General features: G+C 44.1%; 1 protein-coding gene across 4 annotated transcripts in view; it reads left to right on the plus strand.

Annotated features, from left to right (window-relative positions):
- The window catches only part of LOC143291164 (glutamate--cysteine ligase catalytic subunit-like), a 67,542-nt gene that overhangs the window by 11,933 nt on the left and 32,501 nt on the right, over positions 1–23,108 (plus strand). For all 4 annotated transcript variants that reach the window (XR_013056478.1, XR_013056479.1, XM_076600865.1 and 1 more), the window contains 7 exons: positions 4,656–4,775; positions 7,357–7,422; positions 12,057–12,170; positions 13,276–13,334; positions 16,197–16,417; positions 18,535–18,651; positions 20,693–20,831. Coding sequence is in view for 2 of the 4 variants with exons in the window: in XM_076600865.1 (XP_076456980.1) it covers positions 4,656–4,775; positions 7,357–7,422; positions 12,057–12,170; positions 13,276–13,334; positions 16,197–16,417; positions 18,535–18,651; positions 20,693–20,831 (836 nt within the window). In the remaining 2 variants the exon portion in view is untranslated. The remainder of the gene's footprint in view (positions 1–4,655; positions 4,776–7,356; positions 7,423–12,056; positions 12,171–13,275; positions 13,335–16,196; positions 16,418–18,534; positions 18,652–20,692; positions 20,832–23,108) is intronic.

The raw sequence follows: 23,108 nt of genomic DNA on the forward strand, positions 1-23,108 counted from the left end.
CTAAGCAAAGCTCTGATGTCATTGATGTTTACCATGGTGACAGTGGCAGTGCGAGAGCAGAGGTCGGACGGTATGAGAAGGCTGGGCACGTGAGAAATGTGCCAAAGGGCGGAGAGTATCGTAGGCAGGTCGAAGATGGTCGCTGACACGACAACGAGGGTCACGTGAACAGCATTCATATGTGCCAGTTTGTAAATGAATACACGAATATGATGAATATAAAATATCAAATTAGTCTTAGAGCAAATGAAAATAAACAAAATTGTTCCGACCTTCGGAGTCCTGGAAACAAGACGCGCACATAGATGTAAATAATATCCAGAACTGAGCACGATAAACAAATAAACACACACAAAAATGTAGAGACCAACGAAGTGCAGCCAGTGGGTGCAAGGGCTGATAACTCAAACCATGTGGAAAGATTTCGAAGTAGTAATCATTAGCTGGAAATAGAAACAGGGAGACACAAAGGCATACCATGAGAGTTACGGCTTTGTAAGGTTTGCAACATGTCTGTGATTGGGGATGAGTTTCATTTTATAATGGAATGTCCCAATTATGATCAGTTACGAAATATATATGTTCTTAAAAAATATTTGTCTCCAAAATCGGTTTTTAATTTTGGTAATATGCTCAAAGGAGGCAAAAAATCCATTTTAGCTGTAAGTAAGATGATTAGATTTGCAAATGTTGCCTAGCTGTACTTTTGGAGTTAAAAGACATTTGTGTTTTCTCAACTTTAATGTGACATTGTTGTGTATTTGGAAATGTTTGTTATGGGCATGAAAAGATTATTTTGCAGTAATCCTCCATACTCCAGTAGGAGTGAAAGGATAATTAAAACTTGAAACTTGTGTGTGTGTGTGTGTGTGTGTGTGTGTGTTTTGTTTTTTTCCTGATCTTGGTGTGATCTGGTTTTGGGTGCATGTTTTGTTGTGGAGAGACTTTGCCGTGTGTGTGGCGGGGTGATGGTGAGTGTTTGTGTGTTCATGTGTGGCTGCATGCCTGAGTGCGTGTTGCAGGGATGCGTTTTCTGGAGGGCATCATTGGTGGGTGGGTGGTTTCCAGTGTTCAGTTGTGTGAGTGTTTTCTGGCACGTGCTTCTGTGTGTGGGGTTTGGGGGGAGGTGCAGGTGGAGAGGAGTATTGATGGGGATGTGGGGAGTGAGGAAAGTGTGTTTACATGGTTGTGATGCACATATAATGTTGGTTTTGTTGTGGTGCGCACATGGGTAAATTGCTCATAAAAAGTGCACTACACTACACTACACTACACTACACTACAATACAGTGCAATACAGTGCAACACAATACAATACATATTGTGCATCCAAAGGCTCGTCATTCACCTCACACATCTCAGCTCACAGCTGAATCCAGTGCACTCAAACCATGACAAAGGTAATAAAGAAAAGAAAAGAAAAAAAGTACAATGTTAGGATATTCTGCTTCAAAGTTTGGCTTCGTGCTTTCAGAAAGATAAAAACAAAGAGATTAATTAATGAAATATGCTTTCAGAAAGATAAAAACAAAGAGATTAATTAATGAAATATAATTAACACTTTGAAGACTGATCTCATTGTTTTTAAATGTCATCTAAAGGTGTTGCAGTGTCAGGTGTGAGTTTAAAAAAAAAAAGTTTTGTGAACTCTCAAGTTTGCCACTGTATACACAATTCTTATTAATTGCATTTGCCCCTTGGCTGCCAGTATGACAGGATAACTCATCAGTGCAGCCGTGTACACTTCACAGCCTTCGTGACGAGATAACTCGTCACTGAAATATTCAGACTTTTGCCTGGTTTGTGTTGAGTTTGTTGACAAAAACAGACAGCTTTAGCTTGGGGAATCTTTCTAGATTCTGTTGATAGCTAGGAAACCCATCTACGTCATGAGGTAGTCCTTTATTTGAACGATTTGGTTGGGTTACTGTCTCATTGCGCGATCAGCAAAATTGCAACACTTGGATAAAGCTCTGTGATCGAGGTGCACTATAGCAACCAGATTTACTTTCTTTAGTTGATGCTCAGAAAGAATTAAAGCATCAGCTAGAAGAAAAAGACAGTGATGAAATTTTATCCGGCGATTCAATAGAAAATAAAGGGAGTGATGAAGAGACTGGCAAGACTGACGATCAGTGAGTGATGTTGTACATAGCAGACTCCGCCCACATGACTGACAGTGTGGCTGACTGAAATAGGAGCAGTGGGAGCGACATTCATGGCACTGAGCCAATGCAGGGAAAGTGTAGAGGTAGAAATAGGGTGAGGGGACTGAGAGGAACTGGACAAAGTGTAGCGCAAGTAAAAGTTTAAGTTTGAAAGCCCATTGAATACCTTTTCATCCTTACTTCAGGTGTTGAAGACAACTCCCAAGGTAGGTGAAGGACTCACTGTTACAGTTTTGTGTCTTCCATCATGATGTGTGGATCAGGGTGAGGCCCGGTACGGGATGGCCCTTACAGTTTTGTCTTCATCATGATGTATTGATCAGGGTGAGGCCCAGCGCGGGATGGCCCAGGAGAGGAGGTCAGCAAGCTTTTGGTTCATTTTGCAGTGCAAGGGCATAGTCATCTGCAAACATCTTTCACAAGGCCTTTGAGTACTTTAGTTCTGGCTGTAAGATGACATTTCCCCATGCACACCTGTGAAAAAGTGCACGTCAAGCAGTAAGGGAAGTGATAACTGTACACAGTGGCCCAGTCAGTGCAGAATGATAGTGTTTGAAGATAAGAATAGAGGAGCAATTGGCAGTGAGAAAAGACCAGATTTTCCGAAGAAGAAATCACCACAAAGAATGAATGTTTTCCTCGGTGGTATATAGTAGAGTTTAGCTTAATTTGTAAGGCAAAATTATAGGACAAGAAGTGGAGAAAATACACACAAAACTCAGTTACCATCTTCCATTCTCACAAAACTGGAGCAAGGTCAAGTCATGAGTATGATTGGTTGGTGACTTGCTAAGTATGAAGTTTTTAAATGGGTGGGAAAGCCATGTGTCACTGAAACTACACACATAATTCCCCAGCATCTGTTTTCACAATATAATTTGCTGATGATCATGTCATGGCTGGTGTATGCTGGGCAGTTGTATTGTTTCCTTAACTCTTTCACAGCCATAGGTGACTTTTGTTGACAAGACAGTGCACCACCATAGGCGGCTTTTGTTGACATGGGGGGGGGGGGGGGGGGGGCGATTTTGATAAGACTGTTTTTCACATTGTAACAATGCTTGACAGCTCCATCCAGTTTCCTGCCAATAAAACAATGACTAACCTTTGCCCCCTGACCGAGTTTAAAGTGAACAAGTCCATTGTGTTGTTTTGACATAAACCGAAGCCTGTGACCCGGAGCATCATTTCTAAACTATTTGGCACTGGGAGTGTTTTTCACACAGAAACTTGGCAGTGAAAGAGTTAACACAGCAAACTCTGACATGGACTTCTGGATTATTAGAGGCCATTTGATCTTTTGGATACACATGCACACTTTGCATGGTTTGACTTCGTCACAGGGCATGACAGCCTCTGCAAGGCCATCATATGAGGCACTGTCAAGCGCAGACACTGAGGAAAATGACAATGGAAGTGCCTATCTGACAGTGTGAAGGACTGGACACAGACAGACCTGACCATGCCAGATCTCATGTCATCAGCAGACCAGCTTGGAGGATGTCATCTTCCTTTGCTGTTGGATTTCCCCCATTGACCCTGGAAGTCTCGGGACTGGTGATGACGTATGAGGGGGTTCATGCACCAGCAGGTCTACACATCTGTTGAAGAGGAGATCAGAAAAATCTCCACCCTTTTAAAAACAATCGTATACCACTGGGATCAAAAAAGGACCCTCAGATTGAAAGCCCAGTGCTCTAACCACACATCTCCAACAGCTTGGATTCCTTGCAACACATGTCACATCTCTTCAAAAGTATTTTTTGTGTTGGTTTTTGATAGTGAAAAACATAACTCTGCGTTTGCCTTATTTTTATGTAGCTGACATCTGTTCTTAGGTGGATGCAGGTAATCTTCTCACCTTTCCCTGTTCCTGCTTTCTCCTTCCCCTCCTTTACCCATTATGCTGAGCTGTGTGTGTGTGTGTGTATGTGTGTGTGTGTGTGTGTGTGTGTGTCCATTGTTATGTGTGTGTGTGTGTGTGTGTGTGTGTGTGTGTGTGTGTGTGTCCATTCTTACCACAATTCCTACATCCTCACTCACACCTGTCCATCAATACATTTTTCTTTTGTGGCCATTGTACATGGATATTTGCAAATGGACATGAAACCAAAAAGGTATCATTGAAACAGTCGTGGAAATAAACAAGGTGTACAATGACTTTTCTTTTACTGAAAATAGATAAATAAACCATTAATAAGGATAAGGCTTTGTTTACATACAAACAAACACTGTCAGCACTAACTCAACTACCTTACACCCATCCTTTCAAACATGCAGGCGTATGCAGTCTTACACTTTCAGCCCCTCAATCCCCACCCCCCACCCCCCAACTCCCTGCACCCCTAACCCCCAATGTTTTGTTTTGTTTTTGTTTTTCATCCAGTATCACTGTCAGTGAAAAGATGTAAAACTGAAGAACAACAACCCTCACACTCCAGCAGAGGTCTGAGAGAGAGGGAGGATACATCCATGTCTGTGTTTCAGTGAGACCCGGTCGGCATGGCACCCAGAGTACGCAGCCTACATGGTGGAGGGTACGCCAGGAAAGCCGTACGGAGGACTGATGGCTCACTTCAACCTGGTGGAGGCGAACATGCGCCGCAGGTAATGGACCCATCTTGCACTGTGTACCCCATCAGTACAGATGCACTGGGAGAGGTACTGCTCTCTGATTGTTTTTTCATCACTCCACCCAGGTGTGAATGGGTACCTGACATCAGCTGAGAAAGGTATACCTGGTGGAAGGAGAGAATTGAGCCTCACCTTCCCATGCCTGGTACTCCACACAGTGAATGTGAATTCACTGTCTCTACTGCCATGAAAGGCTGTGGGACTTTCTTCTTAACCGTTTCTTCAAGTGGGATGCTTTTGGACTTTAATCTTGATTTATTTTCTTTTAAAAGTGGGTTATTTACGTTTTCAGAATGTGACCTCCTCTTTCACGGCTAGGACAGGTGTGTTCTGAACACTGCTTTAACACAGCTAAGCTGTTGCTATGTTATGTTCGTGTAAAGTGTCAGCTGTGTTTGAAAACTGTGCTTGTGTGGCACTTTGGTTTTTGTTTTGATATGGTGATACATTGGGGTGCTTTGTTCCATACACCACGCTCACTGTTATCATGTAATAATGATGTGGGAGATAATTATGTTTGAAGCAAATTGGTTATACAGCACAGATAATGTCATCCTACAGTAATACAAGGTTGTTATATTTCAAATGTGGAACTTGTGTATGGCTTAACTGGGGAATTATAGCACATCAGTCATCCATGTATTTGTTTAGTGTTTGCTCTTTGATGTCAGTAACATATATCTAAAAGTACTGACTAATAATGGACCAACTGCCATTTCCAAGATCATCTAATATATGGAATTTTTATGTATGTGTTTATGTTTGTGTGGGTGAGAGAGAGAGAGAATTCAAATGCTTTTAACTTGAATGTTTTATTGGGGGTAAAAGGATAAGCAACAATCTTCCTTTCACTGTGCCCTCAAAATGGCAAATAATGATAATGATTAAAAAATTTTAAAAAATGAAGAAGGAGGAGAGGCAAAAGACAACAATGATAGAAAAAAAGAAAGGAAGAATGAAAGAAAAAAAACAACAAACACACCAGCAACTTGATGAAATTATAATCCTTACTTAAAAGGTTGAGATACAAATCCATTTATCATTTCAAAAGAACAATTTAAGCTAAAATATATCGATATATGTTTATCTAAGCAAAAGTTATCAACTTACTGAATGGAACTAATGTCTTAAAAAAAAAAACAATAAAAAATAAAAAGCAAAACCAAGATAGATAGATATATCAATTGCATAGAAAGGGGAACTAAAAAAGTACAGAAAAAGTAAAACAAATTCATACATAATCATGCACTTTTGATGATGAGGGAGAGAGAGGAGGGGATGGGGCAGGGAGACAGAAGGTGGAGGATGAAAGAAAGGGATCAGGTGGGAGGGAACAGGGAGGACATGGATAAGAATATATATATATATATATATATATATATATAGAGAGAGAGAGAGAGAGAGAGAGAGAGAGAGGCAGACAATAAGAGAGAGAGAGAAGCAGACAGAATAAGAGAGAGAGAGGCAGACAGACAGAATAAGAGAGAGAGAGAGAGGCAGACAGAATAAGAGAGAGAGAGAGAGAGGCAGACAGAATAAGAGAGAAAGAGAGTAGTCCATTTCTGGATGAAATCTCTGCCTCTCACTCTCTTTCTCTCCAGTCTTCTTGGTATCAACCTCTTCAGTGCTGGCAATGATTTGACTTGAGTTTCCTATTTGCCAGGCAGTTTTGGGTTGCAGAGGGAAATAATTATTTTTAACAAAAAATTCTTGCATGCAAACTACTGCACGGAAGTATACAAAACCCATACTTTTCTGGAAGGAAAATAAACAGGCTATCAAATTCAAGTCAGAAGTTCATTTAATGCAATGATTGTATTATATATAACATATATATATAACATACATGTCCTTCAGTAGCAACTCCTGCATGTGCCATGGCCACTCAGTTCATGCTCACTTTCAGACAGTCTCAAAGAGGTTAACAGGACCCAGTTGGCCTACACTGCAAGGGGGAGGGTGGGGAGCACTGTTAATAATTTTTGCCTGCAGATGACAGCTGTTTGGTCAATGTGGGCATGCTTTTTTTTAAAACCTGCTGTACACATTTATGACTCACACAAAACTGTTCACCCACCTTCATCACTCTGTCTCTCCCTTCATGCCCTGAATAAGTGGATGATTCTAACTTTCAGTCATGTCAAGATAACCACCCGACATGATTTGCTACACCTAGCACTCAGTTCAAGGTTGTCAGTGACTTGTAAAGCCGCAGCAACATCTTGGATGGCAAAACACTGTTGTTTCAAGCCACTAAGGTAAGGTTGTGGTTTGTTGTCTGCCATTTTGAAAGCTTTGCAAGGAGGGTATCGACAAAAACATCCAGACATTATCACACAGAGCGTGACTGGCTGTTGCTTTTCACAGATGATTGAAGTACTGTAGACATATCAAGGTTTCTGACTGGTGGCTATTGGGACACATCAATTTTGAAATAGAATTGTGAAAAATCCTGAAATGATGCTGATGTATGTATATATACATCACGAGGCAAATACACACAGACATGCAAAGACACACAGACATAACCAATGTGTGACATTTTGTGTTCCAGGAGAAAGGAGATAGAGCGTGTTCTGCAGGAAGATGAAGCACCTCTTTCTCTCACTGTCTTTCCAAGGTATGCAGTTGCAGGCTTCTTCTTCCTCTGTTGTCATGAACAGTAACCTCAGCATTCACTCATTCATTCACATGTACAAGTGGGTGTTTTACTTGCATGACTATTTTTTTTTTTTTTATAAACACTATACAAAACAACAAGGATTTGTATTTGTATTTGTTTTTGTTTTTTTAATCACAACAGATTTCTCTGTGTGAAATTCGGGCTGCTCACCCCAGGGAGAGCGTGTCGCTGCACTACAGCGCCACCCAATTTTTTTTTCCTGCATGCAGTAGTAGTTGTTTTTTCTATCGAAGTGGATTTTTCTACAGAATTTTGCCAGGACCAACCCTTTTGTTGCTGTGGGTTCTTTTACGTGCGCTAAGTGCATGCTGCACACGGGACCTCGGTTTATCATCTCATCTGAATGACTAGAGTCCAGACCACCACTCAAGGTCTAGTGGAGGGGGAGAAAATATTTGCGGCTGAGCTGCGATGCGAACCAGCGTGCTCAGATTCTCTCGCTTCCTAGGCGGACGCGTTAACCTCTAGGCCATCGCTCCAGGTGTAGAGTAGATTTTAAAGACATAGAAAAACAACAACCAAAATAGTTGTCCTTTGTAAGGGTTGAGTCTGATTCCAGAATGCACACACACACACACACACACACACACACACACACACACACACAAAAAAAAACAGGTAAAAAAGGTACATTCATAAGAACATACATAAACAGACTGACAGACAGGCTTACAGACAAGCAACTAGGTTGTACATTGGTTGGTTATATATATTCATGAAGTGTTGTCATTCATTTCTTATGTTCTTATAGAAGCTGTCATGAGTATTTTTACCCCACCATGCAGGCAGCCATATTTGGTTTTTCAGAGATGTGCATGCTTGGTATGTTCTTGTTTCCATCACCCACCAAACACTGGATTACATGATCTTTAATATTTTGCATTTGATCTTTTGGATGTGTATATTATATGCACATGACATGAGGGTTCAAACACCAACACATCTGCACATCTGTTGACCCAGAAGATCAGAAAAATCTTTACCTAACTCACCAGGCATTCGACAAGGTCTGCCACTCCCTCCTGCTCCACAAGACCCATTCCATGGGCATCACAGGAAAAATACACACCTGGATAAAGAACTTCCTCTTGGATAGACAGCATTCAGTTGTGGTGGATGGAGCTACTTCCAGTCCTGTTACTGTGGAGTCTGGAGTTCCCCAAGGCTGTGTTCTTGGGCCTAGCCTATTCTTACTCAACATCAACGACATGCCGACTGGACTGTCCTCACTGCTCGTCTCTTTGCTGATGATGCTCTGTGTCACAAAACTGTCTCCTCCACTAGCGACCAGCAAGCCCTCTAGAAGGATCTCGACCGCCTCGCAGAGTGGGAGCAGAAGTGGCTCATGAGCTTTCATCCAGACAAATGTCAGACATTGCGAGTGAGCTGGAAGAGGAACACCCTACCTACAAACTACACTCTCAGAACCATCACTTCTGACCTCATCTGGAGCCTCACACATCTCCAATGTCTCCAACTGGACTCTTGGCCTCCTGAGACCTGAAGGTAGGATCCCAGCACATCAAGCAGCAAGCCTACCAATCACTTGTCCACCCAACCCTTGAATATGCCAGCTCTGTGTGGGATCCCTACATAGAGAAGGACATCAAGAAACTGGAAATGATCCAGCACCGAGCTGCCTGCTGGGTCACCCATCGACATCGGAAAACCTCCAGTGTACAAGACATGCTGGAGACCCTTCAGTGGTCCCCCCTCACAGAGCGAAGGAGAAGGGTGCGGCTGATGAACTTTTATAAATTCCACAATGGAAGCCTCATTATCAACACGTGCCACAAACCTTCCCAGAACCCCTCTGCACCCAAAGGAACCTGACGCTCACATCCAGCAACATATCATCCTCCCAACTGCAGGACTCTATACAGACAGAAGTCCTTCTTCTCCAGGACAATATCCGATTGGAGCAGCCTTCCTGCTGAGGATGCCCTTAGCCCCACCCTGGAAGGCTTCAAGCTCCAAATCTGATTCCCTCCCCCCCCCTCCACCTCAACCCCCAACCCCCACCCATCCCCATCCTTCCAGCACCTCCGGACCCAGCAAACTGTAGCACAAGTGACTTCAGACAACAGGCAACCCCCCCATATAATCTACAGAATCTTTACAATGATGAAGGCGGTAGAGAAGGGAAAGAAGAAGAAGATGATGCTCTGACCAGGATTCAAACATAGGATTCTCTGCTTGAAAGTCTGTCACATCAGCAGTCTGAATTACTTCAGTCCTACCAAAGCTTTCTCTTTCAGTCATTTCCATCTCCATAGTAGCTTCAGGCTGCTGAAGTGTATGAGTGAAACTGAAAAAAAAAGTGCTGAATGGCAGAAAAATGGAACATTTCAGTTGGTGTTTTTACTCTGGTCTTGTCCATTCTGGAAAGTGCTGTTGATATTGAATAGAGTGGATTAGGCATGGGGAATCAGTGTGCCATTCACTGTGACTGACTGTGTAGGCTGGGCATGAGGAATCTGTGTGCCATTCACTGTGGCTTTGTAGACTGGGCATGGGGAATCTGTGTGCCATTCACTATGACTGTAGACTGGGCAGGGGGAATCGTGTGCCATTCACTGTGACTTTGTAGACTGGGCATGGGGAATCTGTGTGCCATTCACTATGACTGTAGACTGGGCAGGGGGAATCTGTGTGCCATTCACTGTGACTGTGACTGTAGGCTGGGCAGGGGGAATCGTGTGCCATTCACTGTGACTGTGACTGTAGGCTGGGCAGGGGGAATCGTGTGCCATTCACTGTGACTGTGACTGTAGGCTGGGCAGGGGGAATCTGTGTGCCATTCACTGTGACTGTAGGCTGGGCAGGGGGAATCGTGTGCCATTCACTGTGACTGTGACTGTAGGCTGGGCAGGGGGAATCGTGTGCCATTCACTGTGACTGTAGACTAGGCAGGGGAAATTGTGTGCCATTCACTGTGACTGTAGACTAGGCAGGGGAAATTGTGTGCCATTCACTGTGACTGTGACTGTAGGCTGGGCAGGGGGAATCGTGTGCCATTCACTGTGACTGTGACTGTAGGCTGGGCAGGGGGAATCTGTGTGCCATTCACTGTGACTGTGACTGTAGGCTGGACAGGGGGAATCGTGTGCCATTCACTGTGACTGTGACTGTAGGCTGGGCAGGGGGAATCGTGTGCCATTCACTGTGACTGTGACTGTAGGCTGGGCAGGGGGAATCGTGTGCCATTCACTGTGACTGTAGACTAGGCAGGGGAAATTGTGTGCCATTCACTGTGACCGAGTAGACAGGGTATGTGGAATCTGTGTGCCATTCATTGTGACTGTGTAGACAGGGCATGTGGAATCTGTGTGCCATTCATTGTGACTGTGTAGACAGGGCATGTGGAATCTGTGTGCCATTCACTGTGACTGTGTAGGCTAGGTGTGGGGAATCTGTGTGCCATTCACTGTGACTGTAGACTGGGCAGGGGAAATCTGTGTGCCATTCATTGTGACCATGTAGACAGGGCATGTGGAATCTGTGTGCCATTCACTGTGACTGTGTAGGCTAGGTGTGGGGAATCTGTGTGCCATTCAGTGTGACTGTAGACTGGGCACGGGGAATCTGTGTGCCATTCACTGTGACTGTAGACTGGGCAGGGGGAATCTGTATGCCATTCAGTGTGACTGTAGACTGGGCATGGGGAATCTTTGTGCCATTCACTGTGACTGTGTAGACTGGACAGGGGGAATCTGTTTGCCATTCAAAGTGACTGTGTAGACTGGGCATGGGGAATCTGTCTGCCATTCAAAGTGACTGTGTAGACTGTGCGTGGGGAATCTGTATGCCATCCACTGTGAGTGTGACTGTGTAGACTGGGCAGGGGGAATCTGTGTGCCATTCACTGTGACTGTGTAGACTGGGCATGGGGAATCTTGTGTGCCATTTAAAGTGACTGTAGACTGGGCAGGGGGAATCTGTGTGCCATTCACTGTGACTGTGTAGACTGGGCATGGGGAATCTTGTGTGCCATTCAAAGTGACTGTAGACTGGGCATGGGGAATCTTGTGTGCCATTCAAAGTGACTGTAGACTGGGCAGGGGGAATCTGTGTGCCATTCACTGTGACTGTAGACTGGGCATGGGGAATCTGTGTGCCATTCACTGTGACTGTAGACTGGGCAGGGGGAATCGTGTGCCATTCACTGTGACTGTAGACTGGGCAGGGGGAATCGTGTGCCATTCACTGTGACTGTAGACTGGGCATGGGGAATCTGTATGCCATTCACTGTGACTGTAGACTGGGCAGGGGGAATCGTGTGCCATTCACTGTGACTGTGACTGTAGGCTGGGCATGGGGAATCTGTGTGCCATTCACTGTGACTGTGACTGTAGGCTGGGCATGGGGAATCTGTGTGCCATTCACTATGACTGTAGACTGGGTGTGGGGAATCTATGTGCCATTCAGTGTGACTGTAGACTGGGCGTGGGGAATCTGTGTGCCATTCACTGTGACTGTAGTCTGGGCGTGGGGAATCTGTGTGCCATTCAGTGTGACTGTAGACTGTACGTGGGGAATCTGTGTGCCATTCACTGACTGTGACTGTGCAGGCTGGGTGTGGGGGAGTTCACCACTCCTCCTTGCCAGCCCAACCCAGAGTCTGGGGCCTCCAAATCCATCTTTTTCCCTGATGAGGCCATCAACAACGGACATCCACGGTTCAAGTGAGTCGGTTTGTGTGCTATTCTGCCAGGACATACAGACCTCACAAAAAGTTATGGACCACTGTATGAAAGAGGTATGTTCTCGTAAAACAAAAGAAACTAAAAAAGACTGAAGTTGTACAGGCTGCAAAGGGTCTACTACTGGCCTGTTATCAAACACACAAACATCTGTTTCCGGCACACGTGCACCATGATTAGCAGCTTGAAAATTGTGTTTGAAAACTTCATGTCTCAGCAAAAGATTGCAAGTTATTCAGTGATTTCTGAATGATAGTTGTGGTTTTCCTTTTAGAAAATGGAAGTGCATATGCAAGAAAACACCTCTGGTTATGAATGGTGCTGATTACATTGGCTGTATATACTGTTGTTTGCCGAAAAATCAGCATTATTTCACAATGCCCTTGCCCTCCAAGAAGTAAATTGTTTTGCAAGTTGTGCATAACTTTTTGTGAAACCTGTATTTAGTGAGCAGCTGTTGAAGGTGCCATTATCAATCATAGCTGTGTCACCAGGAAAGGCAGGCAGTGTTTCTAACAGGTGTAAGGTGCAAGCCATGTCTTTCATAAATGTTCTCATGTTATCATAATTTCCACAAAATCTGTGAAGCGAGTCTTATCTTTGTTGTTATGCATGTTTCACTCTTCCGGGAATAAGTACATATTTATTGTTGTTTTCTGGATGTAAAATTGACCTGAAAATCAGCAGTTGACCTGAAAATCAGCAAGGAAACTTTGCTGTACAGCATTTCCAGTCACAAAACCGGTAATTTGAAAAAATATAGTTGTTGAAAAATGCAGAATGAAACAATATTCTGTTTGTTCTCTTATTCTTAATATACAGTGTTTTGTTTGTTCTGTTGTTCTTAACAAATAATTTGTCAGAAAGATTAATTTTGGCCTTGTTCAGTTGATTTGGAAGAATGGATATTGAAAATTCAAAAATATAATGTCTCAGTATGGATAATCATGAATCTGTTGAGCTATTTTCAGATGTATGTGGACAGCCTAGCAATGGTGGTTAGCTGATTCATCCTGTGCTGCCTCATATACCTGACTGTATCTGTGCCCTGCTTATATTGATTTGTTCCTCCCTATTCTGTCTCCAGAACACTGACCAGGAATATACGAGAGAGAAGGAAAGAAAAAGTGTGCATTAATGTTCCAGGTAAGAACTCTTCGAGTGTTTGCCATTAAATCCAGATAAGCTTGATGTATTGTTTATGTTGATTATTAATGTTTTTCTTCGGTTCTGAAGGCCTGAGATTTCGTGACTTATGGCATCCTTCGTACCTCAGTAAAGCAACTTATGGCATCATTCCTTTCTCAGTAAAGTAACTTATGGCATCATTCCTTTCTCAGCAAAGTAACTTATGGCATCCTTCCTTTCTCAGTAAAGTAACTTATGGCATCATTCCTTTCTCAGTAACTTATGGCATCCTTCCTTTCTCAGTAAAGTAACTTATGGCATCCTTCCTTTCTCAGTAACTTATGGCATCCTTCCTTTCTCAGTAACTTATGGCATCCTTCCTTTCTCAGTAACTTATGGCATCATTCCTTTCTCAGTAAAGTAACTTATGGCATCCTTCTTTCTCAGTAAAGTAACTTATGGCATCCTTCCTTTCTCAGTAACTTATAGCATCCTTCCTTTCTCAGTAAAGTAACTTATGGCATCCTTCCTTTCTCAGTAACTTATGGCATTCTTCCTTTCTCAGTAAAGTAACTTATGGCATCATTCCTTTCTCAGTAAAGCAACTTATGGCATCATTCCTTTCTCAGTAAAGTAACTTATAGCATCCTTCCTTTCTCAGTAAAGTAACTTATGGCATCATTCCTTTCTCAGTAAAGTAACTTATGGCATCCTTCCTTTCTCAGTAACTTATGGCATCCTTCCTTTCTCAGTAAAGTAACTTATGGCATCATTCCTTTCTCAGTAAAGTAACTTATGGCATCCTTCCTACCTCAGTAAAGTGACTTATGGCATCTTTCCTACCTCAGTAAAGTAACTTATGGCATCCTTCCTACCTCAGTAAAGTAACTCATGGCATCATTCCTTTCTCAGTAAAGTAAATTATGGCATCATTCCTTTCTCAGTAAAGTAACTTATGGCATCCTTCCTTTCTCAGTAACTTATGGCATCATTCCTTTCTCAGTAAAGTAACTTATGGCATCCTTCCTTTCTCAGTAACTTATGGCATCATTCCTTTCTCAGTAAAGTAACTTATGGCATCCTTCCTTTCTCAGTAAAGTAACTTATGGCATCATTCCTACCTCAGTAAAGTAACTTATGGCATCATTCCTACCTCAGTAAAGTAACTTATGGCATCCTTCCTTTCTCAGTAAAGTAACTTATGGCATCCTTCCTACCTCAGTAAAGTGACTTATGGCATCTTTCCTACCTCAGTAAAGTAACTTATGGCATCATTCCTTTCTCAGTAAAGTAACTTATGGCATCATTCCTACCTCAGTAAAGTAACTTATGGCATCCTTCCTTTCTCAGTAAAGTGACTTATGGCATCCTTCCTTTCTCAGTAAAGTTAACTTACGGCATCAGTCTCTTCCTCAGTAAAGTACCTTTTGGCATCCTTCCTTTCTCAGTAAAGTGACGTATGGCATCCTTCCTACCTCAGTAAAGTGACTTATGGCATCCTTCCTACCTCAGTAAGGTAACTTATGGCATCATTCCTACCTCAGTAAGGTAACTTATGGCATCCTTCCTGCCTCAGAAAGTAACTTATGGCAAATTTCCTACCTCAGTAAGGTAACTTATGGCATCCTTCCTACCTCAGTAAAGTAACTTATGGCATCCTTCCTACCTCAGTAAAATGACTTATGGCACCCTTCGCACCTCAGTAAAGTAACTTATGGCATCATTCCTTTCTCAGTAAAGTAACTTATGGCATCCTTCCTACCTCATAAAGTAACTTATGGCATCCTCCCTACCTCAGTAAAGAGACTTATGGCATCCTTCCTACCTCAGTAAAGTAACTTATGGCATCCTTCTACCTCAGTAAAGTGACTTATGGCACCCTTCGTACCTCAGTAAAGTAACTTATGGCATCCTTCCTACCTGAGTAAAGTAACTTATGGCATCCTCCCTACCTCAGTAAAGTGACTTATGGCATCCTCCCTACCTCAGTAAAGTAACTTATTGCATCCTTTCAGTAAAGTAACTTATGGCATCCTTCCTACCTCAGTAAAGTGACTTATGGCATCCTTCCTACCTCAGTAAAGTAAATTATTGCATCCTTTCAGTAAAGTAACTTGTGGCATCCTTCCTACCTCAGTAAAGTGACTTATGGCATCCTTCCTTTCCCAGTAAAGTAACTTATGGCATCCTTCCTACCTCAGTAAAGTGACTTATGGCATCCTTCCTACCTCAGTAAAGTAACTTATTGCATCATTCCTACCTCAGTAAAGTAACTTATGGCATCATTCCTACCTCAGTAAAGTAACTTATGGCATCATTCCTTTCTCAGTAAAGTGACTTATGGCATCCTTCCTACCTCAGTAAAGTAACTTATGGCATCCTTCCTACCTCAGTAAAGTAAGTTATGACATCCTTCCTACCTCAGTAAAGTAACTTATGGCATCATTCCTTTCTCAGTAAGGTAACTTATGGCATCCTTCCTACCTCAGTAAAATGACTTATGGCACCCTTCGTACCTCAGTAAAGTAACTTATGACATCCTTCTTCCATAGTGAATTGACTTCTGGCATCCTAATTTCCTGGTATAATATCTTCTGGCAGAGTTTAGGTTTTGTGTCGGTCATCAGTCATTGACAAATACAATATGAAATGACCCATTGATGTGGCAGCCACTCCCCCAGTAAAGAAACTTCTCACATCCTTCCATTCTCAGTAAAGTGACTTCTTACACCTCGACATCTCTCTCAGTGCACTGGTTACACCCTAACACCTGTACATCTCTCTTTGAAGTCTTTCATTGCACTGGTTATACTTTTACACCTTTGCATCCCTCTTTCAGTGCACTGATTACACCCTAACACCTTTACGTCCCTCTCTCAGTGTACAAGGACGTGAACACGCCGTCCCCCTTCGTGGAGGACTTCAGCGGCCTGAGGGATGTGGGAGGTGAGGCCCAGCGGTCAGCCCTTCCAGACCACGTGTACATGGACTGTATGGGGTTCGGCATGGGCTGCTGTTGTCTGCAGGTGACCTTTCAGGCCTGCAACATCTCTGAGGCACGTCTGCTCTACGACCAGCTGGCTCCCTTTTGCCCCATCATGGTCAGTGGCTGTTCAATAGAATAGAATAGAATAGAACATAATGCTAATACTAACACTTATAATAATGATAATGGTGATGATGATGATGAAATGACAATATTTCTACTACTGATACTACTACTACCGCTACTACTATTACTACTACTACTACTTATGATGATTAATGGGAGTTGTATAGCACATTTCTCTAAGTGAATTTAGACATTGCACTGGCAGTCAGCCATTCGCACACAGCCATGCCTGATAATGACTAACCACTCTCTACCACACACACACAGTCATACCTGATAATGACTAACCACTCTCTACCACACACACACAGTCATGCCTGATAATGACTAACTACTCTCTACCACACACACACACACAGTCATGCCTGATAATGACTAACTACTCTCTACCACACACACACACACACAGTCATGCCTGATAACGACTAACCACTCTCTACCACACACACACACACACACACACACACACACAGTCATGCCTGATAATGACTAACCACTCTCTACCACACACACACACAGCCATGCCTGATAATGACTAACCACTCTCTACCACACACACACACAGTCATGCCTGATAATGACTAACTACTCTCTACCACACACACACACACAGTCATGCCTGATAATGACTAACCACTCTCTACCGCACACACACAGTCATGCCTGATAACGACTAACCACTCTCTACCACACACACACACACACACAGAGTCATGCCTGATAATGACTAACCACTCTCTACCACACACACAGTCATGCCTGATAACGACTAACCACTCTCTACCACACACACACACACACAGTCATGCCTGATAATGACTAGCCACTCTCTACCACACACACACACACAGTCATGCCTGATAATGACTAACCACTCTCTACCACACACACACAGTCATACCTGATAATGACTAACCACTCTCTACCACACACACACACACACAGTCATGCCTGATAATGACTAACCACTCTCTACCACACACACACAGTCATGCCTGATAATGACTAACCACTCTCTACCACACACACACACACAGTCATGCCTGATAATGACTAACTACTCTCTACCACACACACACACACACGACACACACACTACACACACACACAGTCATGCCTGATAATGACTAACCACTCTCTACCACACACACACAGTCATGCCTGATAATGACTAACCACTCTCTACCACACACACACACAGTCATGCCTGATAATGACTAACCACTCTCTACCACACACACACACACAGTCATGCCTGATAATGACTAACTACTCTCTACCACACACACACACACACAGTCATGCCTGATAATGACTAACCACTCTCTACCACACACACACACACAGTCATGCCTGATAATGACTAACCACTCTCTACCACACACACACAGTCATACCTGATAATGACTAACCACTCTCTACCACACACACACACAAGCTCCCATAAGCTGAAAACAGCTCAAATAAATGTGGAGAAAAAAAAATCACATATTTAGAACAAGGTATGTTGTATTACCAAGTGTACTGGAGCCACAAAGGAGTATATTGGGGGATGTGGGTGGGGGGGGGGGAGATACAATGAAGTTTAAAGATCGATTGGTATTCATATTCAAGCACAAATGCTGTAGGAATTTAGGTATGTATGCATATACATAATAATGCTTATGCATGCTCACACACACACACACACACACACACACACACACACACACACACACACACACACACAGATGCCCACACACAACAAATATACACACACACACACACACACACACACACACACACACACACACAGAGCATATCAATGCCTGTGCTCTCTTGAATATATGCCATATGTTTCCTGACCAGAATTGCAGGGTTTGCTGTATCTCTCAGGCATCTTGGTGACTTGGTTCTGTTATGAATGTTTCCTGACCAACACTGCAGTTGTCTGTATCTCTCAGACTTGGTTGACACAGTGTTGTATTATGAAAGAAAGAGTAGAGCATAGCCATCTTGGTGACTTGATTGTATCTCTGAGTATTTTCTGACCAAAACTGCTGGTGTCTGTATCTCCCAGGTATGGTTAACAGTGACCAGTGACATGCTGACCATGGTGTGTTTCAGCTGGCCCTCACTGCAGCATCTCCCATCTATCGCGGTCACCTGTCAGACATTGACACACGATGGACGGTCATCGCACAGTCCGTTGACGATCGCACAAAGGAAGAACGAGGTCTGGAGGTGGGTGAAACTGACTCATTGTCGTTGCCGTGTCTTTAACCCTATTTTCATATTTTGGTTTCGTTTGTTTTGTTTGTCACAGTAGCAATTGACATATGTGTTGTGTGAAAAATGGAAATGTTATGGGGGTGATCTGATGACAGTGAGAAAAAAACAAAACTAAAAAACAACCTTTCCAGTTTCAATCAGTGTACTTTGTACATGCTTCAGTAGTCACTCGGCAACATGCACACCAAATTTTACAGCAGTCCACCTAGAAGCAAAATTTTAATTGATGATTTTTCTGACATAATCCTTTTTCAGCCTTCACTGCATGAAAATTACTTGGTCTGGAGTAATGAGACTACTTGATTTTACTGATTGTGTTGAAGTAGGTTGATGAGTGAAAGGCAGGAGTGAAGGGGGTGTGGTTCCAAAGAGAGAGTGAAAGGCAGGAGTGAAGGTGGCATGGTTCCAAAGAGAGAGTGAAAGGCAGGAGTGAAGGTGGCATGGTTCCAAAGAGAGAGTGAAAGGCAGGAGTGAAGGTGGCATGGTTCCAAAGAGAGAGTGAAAGGTAGGAGTGAAGGTGGTGTGGTTCCAAAGAGAGAGTGAAAGGCAGGAGTGAAGGTGGCATGGTTCCAAAGAGAGAGTGAAAGGTAGGAGTGAAGGTGGTGTGGTTCCAAAGAGAGAGTGAAAGGTAGGAGTGAAGGGGGTGCGGTTCCAAAGAGAGAGTGAAAGGCAGGAGTGAAGGTGGCATGGTTCCAAAGAGAGAGTGAAAGGCAGGAGTGAAGGTGGTATGGTTCCAAAGAGAGAGTGAAAGGCAGGAGTGAAGGTGGTATGGTTCCAAAGAGAGAGTGAAAGGCAGGAGTGAAGGTGGCATGGTTCCAAAGAGAGAGTGAAAGGCAGGAGTGAAGGGGGTGTGGTTCCAAAGAGAGAGTGAAAGGCAGGAGTGAAGGTGGCATGGTTCCAAAGAGAGAGTGAAAGGCAGGAGTGAAGGTGGCATGGTTCCAAAGAGAGAGTGAAAGGCAGGAGTGAAGGGGGTGTGGTTCCAAAGAGAGAGTGAAAGGCAGGAGTGAAGGTGGCATGGTTCCAAAGAGAGAGTGAAAGGCAGGAGTGAAGGGGGTGTGGTTCCAAAGAGAGAGTGAAAGGCAGGAGTGAAGGTGGCATGGTTCCAAAGAGAGAGTGAAAGGCAGGAGTGAAGGTGGCATGGTTCCAAAGAGAGAGTGAAAGGCAGGAGTGAAGGGGGTGTGGTTCCAAAGAGAGAGTGAAAGGCAGGAGTGAAGGGGGTGTGGTTCCAAAGAGAGAGTGAAAGGTAGGAGTGAAGGTGGTGTGGTTCCAAAGAGAGAGTGAAAGGCAGGAGTGAAGGTGGCATGGTTCCAAAGAGAGAGTGAAAGGCAGGAGTGAAGGTGGCATGGTTCCAAAGAGAGAGTGAAAGGCAGGAGTGAAGGTGGCATGGTTCCAAAGAGAGAGTGAAAGGCAGGAGTGAAGGTGGCATGGTTCCAAAGAGAGAGTGAAAGGCAGAAGTGAAGGGGGTGTGCTTCCAAAGATTGAAAGGTAGGAGTGATGGGGAGAGTGAGAGAACTGGAGCATGATTGTGGAGTGGTGGCATTGTGGCAATGTGTCAGCCTTGGATGTGAGAGAATCTGAGGGTGCAGGATGGGATCCCATATTTGCCAGTATTTTCTCCCCCTCCACTAGACCTTGAGTGTTAGTCTTGACCACTAGTCATTCAGAACAGATGATAAACAGAGGTCCCATGTGCAGCATGCACTTAGCACATATAAAAAGAACCCATGGCAACAAGATAGTTGCCCCAGGCAAGATTCTGAGGAAAAATCCACTCCAATATACGTGTGTGTGTATGAATGAAGCGTGACTGAATGATAAGGACACAAATGATGAGTGCCTAAAGGCAGCGGTCAGTCAGCTCTACCCAGGAAGGTAGCCTGTGGTGCAAATGTCTCCATGTTACAGAATGTTTAGAGCTTGGTCTCTGACCAAAGATAGTGCTGTGTATATATCGACAATAAAAAAACAAACAAAACAATTGTGTCTATGGCAGCCCCTGAAGGACAACCGGTTCCAGATCAGCAAATCCCGCTACGACTCCATCGACAGCTACCTGTCGGAGTGCAGCACCTGTTACAACGACATCGAGCTCACCATGGATACTGACATCTATGACACCCTTATTGCTGGGGGTGAGTGGTGTGTATGACATCCTTATTGCTGGGGGTGAGTGGTGTGTATGACATCCTTATTGCTGGGGGTGAGTGGTGTGTATGACATCCTTATTGCTGGGTGTGAGTGGTGTGTATGACACCCTTATTGCTGGGGGTGAGTGGTGTGTATGACATCCTTATTGCTGGGGGTGAGTGTGTGTATGACACCCTTATTGCTGGGGGTGAGTGGTGTGTCTGACATCCTTATTGCTGGGGATGAGTGGTGTGTATGACATCCTTATTGCTGGGGGTGAGTGTGTGTATGACACCCTTATTGCTGGGGGTGAGTGGTGTGTCTGACATCCTTATTGCTGGGGATGAGTGGTGTGTATGACATCCTTATTGCTGGGGGTGAGTGGTGTGTATGACATCCTTATTGCTGGGGGTGAGTGGTGTGTCTGACATCCTTATTGCTGGGGATGAGTGGTGTGTATGACACGCATACTGCTGGGGGTGAGTGGTGTGTATGACACCCTTATTGCTTGGGGTGAGTGGTGTGTATGACACCCTTATTGCTTGGGGTGAGTGGTGTGTATGACACCCTTATTGCTGGGGATGAGTGGTGTGTATGACACCCTTATTGTTGGGGGTGAGTGGTGTGTATGACATCCTTATTGTTGGGGGTGAGTGTGTGTATGACACCCTTATTGCTGGGGGTGAGTGGTGTGTATGACACCCTTATTACTGGGGATGAGTGTGTGTATGACATCCTGATTGCTGGGGATGAGTGGTGTGTATGACACTCTTATTGTTGGGGGTGAGTGGTGTGTATGACACCCTTATTGCTGGGGGTGAGTGTGTGTATGACACCCTTATTGCTGGGGATGAGTGGTGTGTCTGACACCGTTATTGCTGGGGGTGAGTGGTGTGTATGACACCCTTATTGCTGGGGGTGAGTGTGTGTATGACACCCTTATTGCTGGGGGTGAGTGGTGTGTATGACACCGTTATTGCTGGGGGTGAGTGGTGTGTATGACACCCTTATTGCTGGGGGTGAGTGGTGTGTATGACATCCTTATTGCTGGGGATGAGTGGTGTGTATGACATCCTTATTGCTGGGGATGAGTGGTGTGTATGACACGCATACTGCTGGGGGTGAGTGGTGTGTATGACACCCTTATTGCTGGGGATGAGTGTGTGTATGACACCCTTATTGCTGGGGATGAGTGGTGTGTCTGACATCCTTATTGCTGGGGATGAGTGGTGTGTATGACACCCTTATTGCTGGGGGTGAGTGGTGTGAATGACATCCTTATTGCTGGGGGTGAGTGGTGTGTCTGACATCCTTATTGCTGGGGATGAGTGGTGTGTATGACACCCTTATTGCTGGGGGTGAGTGGTGTGTATGACATCCTGATTGCTGGGGGTGAGTGGTGTGTATGACACCCATACTGCTGGTGGTGAGTGGTGTGTATGACATCCTTATTGCTGGGGATGAGTGGTGTGTATGACACCCTTATTGCTGGGGATGAGTGGTGTGTATGACATCCTTATTGCTGGGGGTGAGTGGTGTGTCTGACATCCTTATTGCTGGGGATGAGTGGTGTGTATGACACCCTTATTGCTGGGGGTGAGTGGTGTGTATGACATCCTTATTGCTGGGGATGAGTGGTGTGTATGACACCCTTATTGCTGGGGATGAGTGTGTGTATGACATCCTTATTTCTGGGGATGAGTGGTGTGTATGACACCCTTATTGCTGGGGGTGAGTGGTGTGTGTGACATCCTTATTGCTGGGGATGAGTGGTGTGTCTGACACCCTTATTGTTGGAGGTGAGTGGTGTGTCTGACATCCTTATTGCTGGGGGTGAGTGGTGTGTATGACACCCTTATTGCTGGGGATGAGTGGTGTGTATGACATCCTTATTGTTGGAGGTGAGTGGTGTGTATGACATCCTTATTGCTGTGGGTGAGTGGTGTGTCTGACATCCTTATTGTTGGGGGTGAGTTGTGAATTGTTCTTTGTGTCCTGTTACTTGGGCCACACTGCATTTGTCCAAAACTGAACATGAAAAACATAACAAGGTAAAAAATCTGTCATTCTTTATGTAAATCCGTTTTTGTTTTTGTTGTTTGTTTTTTGTTTGTTCTTTGCTTTACTGCAGTGTGTTTCGATTGCAGAGACATTACATGTTTATCACCTACACATCTACATGTTACCTCATACAGTTATGCTGCTCTGCAAGAGGCCAGGCTATCCTCTGTAAAGGATTAATTATATTGTTGTCAAAATTGCTGAAAATCTTATGCATGAAT

Source organism: Babylonia areolata, chromosome 16 (assembly GCF_041734735.1).
Source record: "Babylonia areolata isolate BAREFJ2019XMU chromosome 16, ASM4173473v1, whole genome shotgun sequence".
Lineage (NCBI taxonomy): Eukaryota > Metazoa > Mollusca > Gastropoda > Neogastropoda > Buccinidae > Babylonia > Babylonia areolata.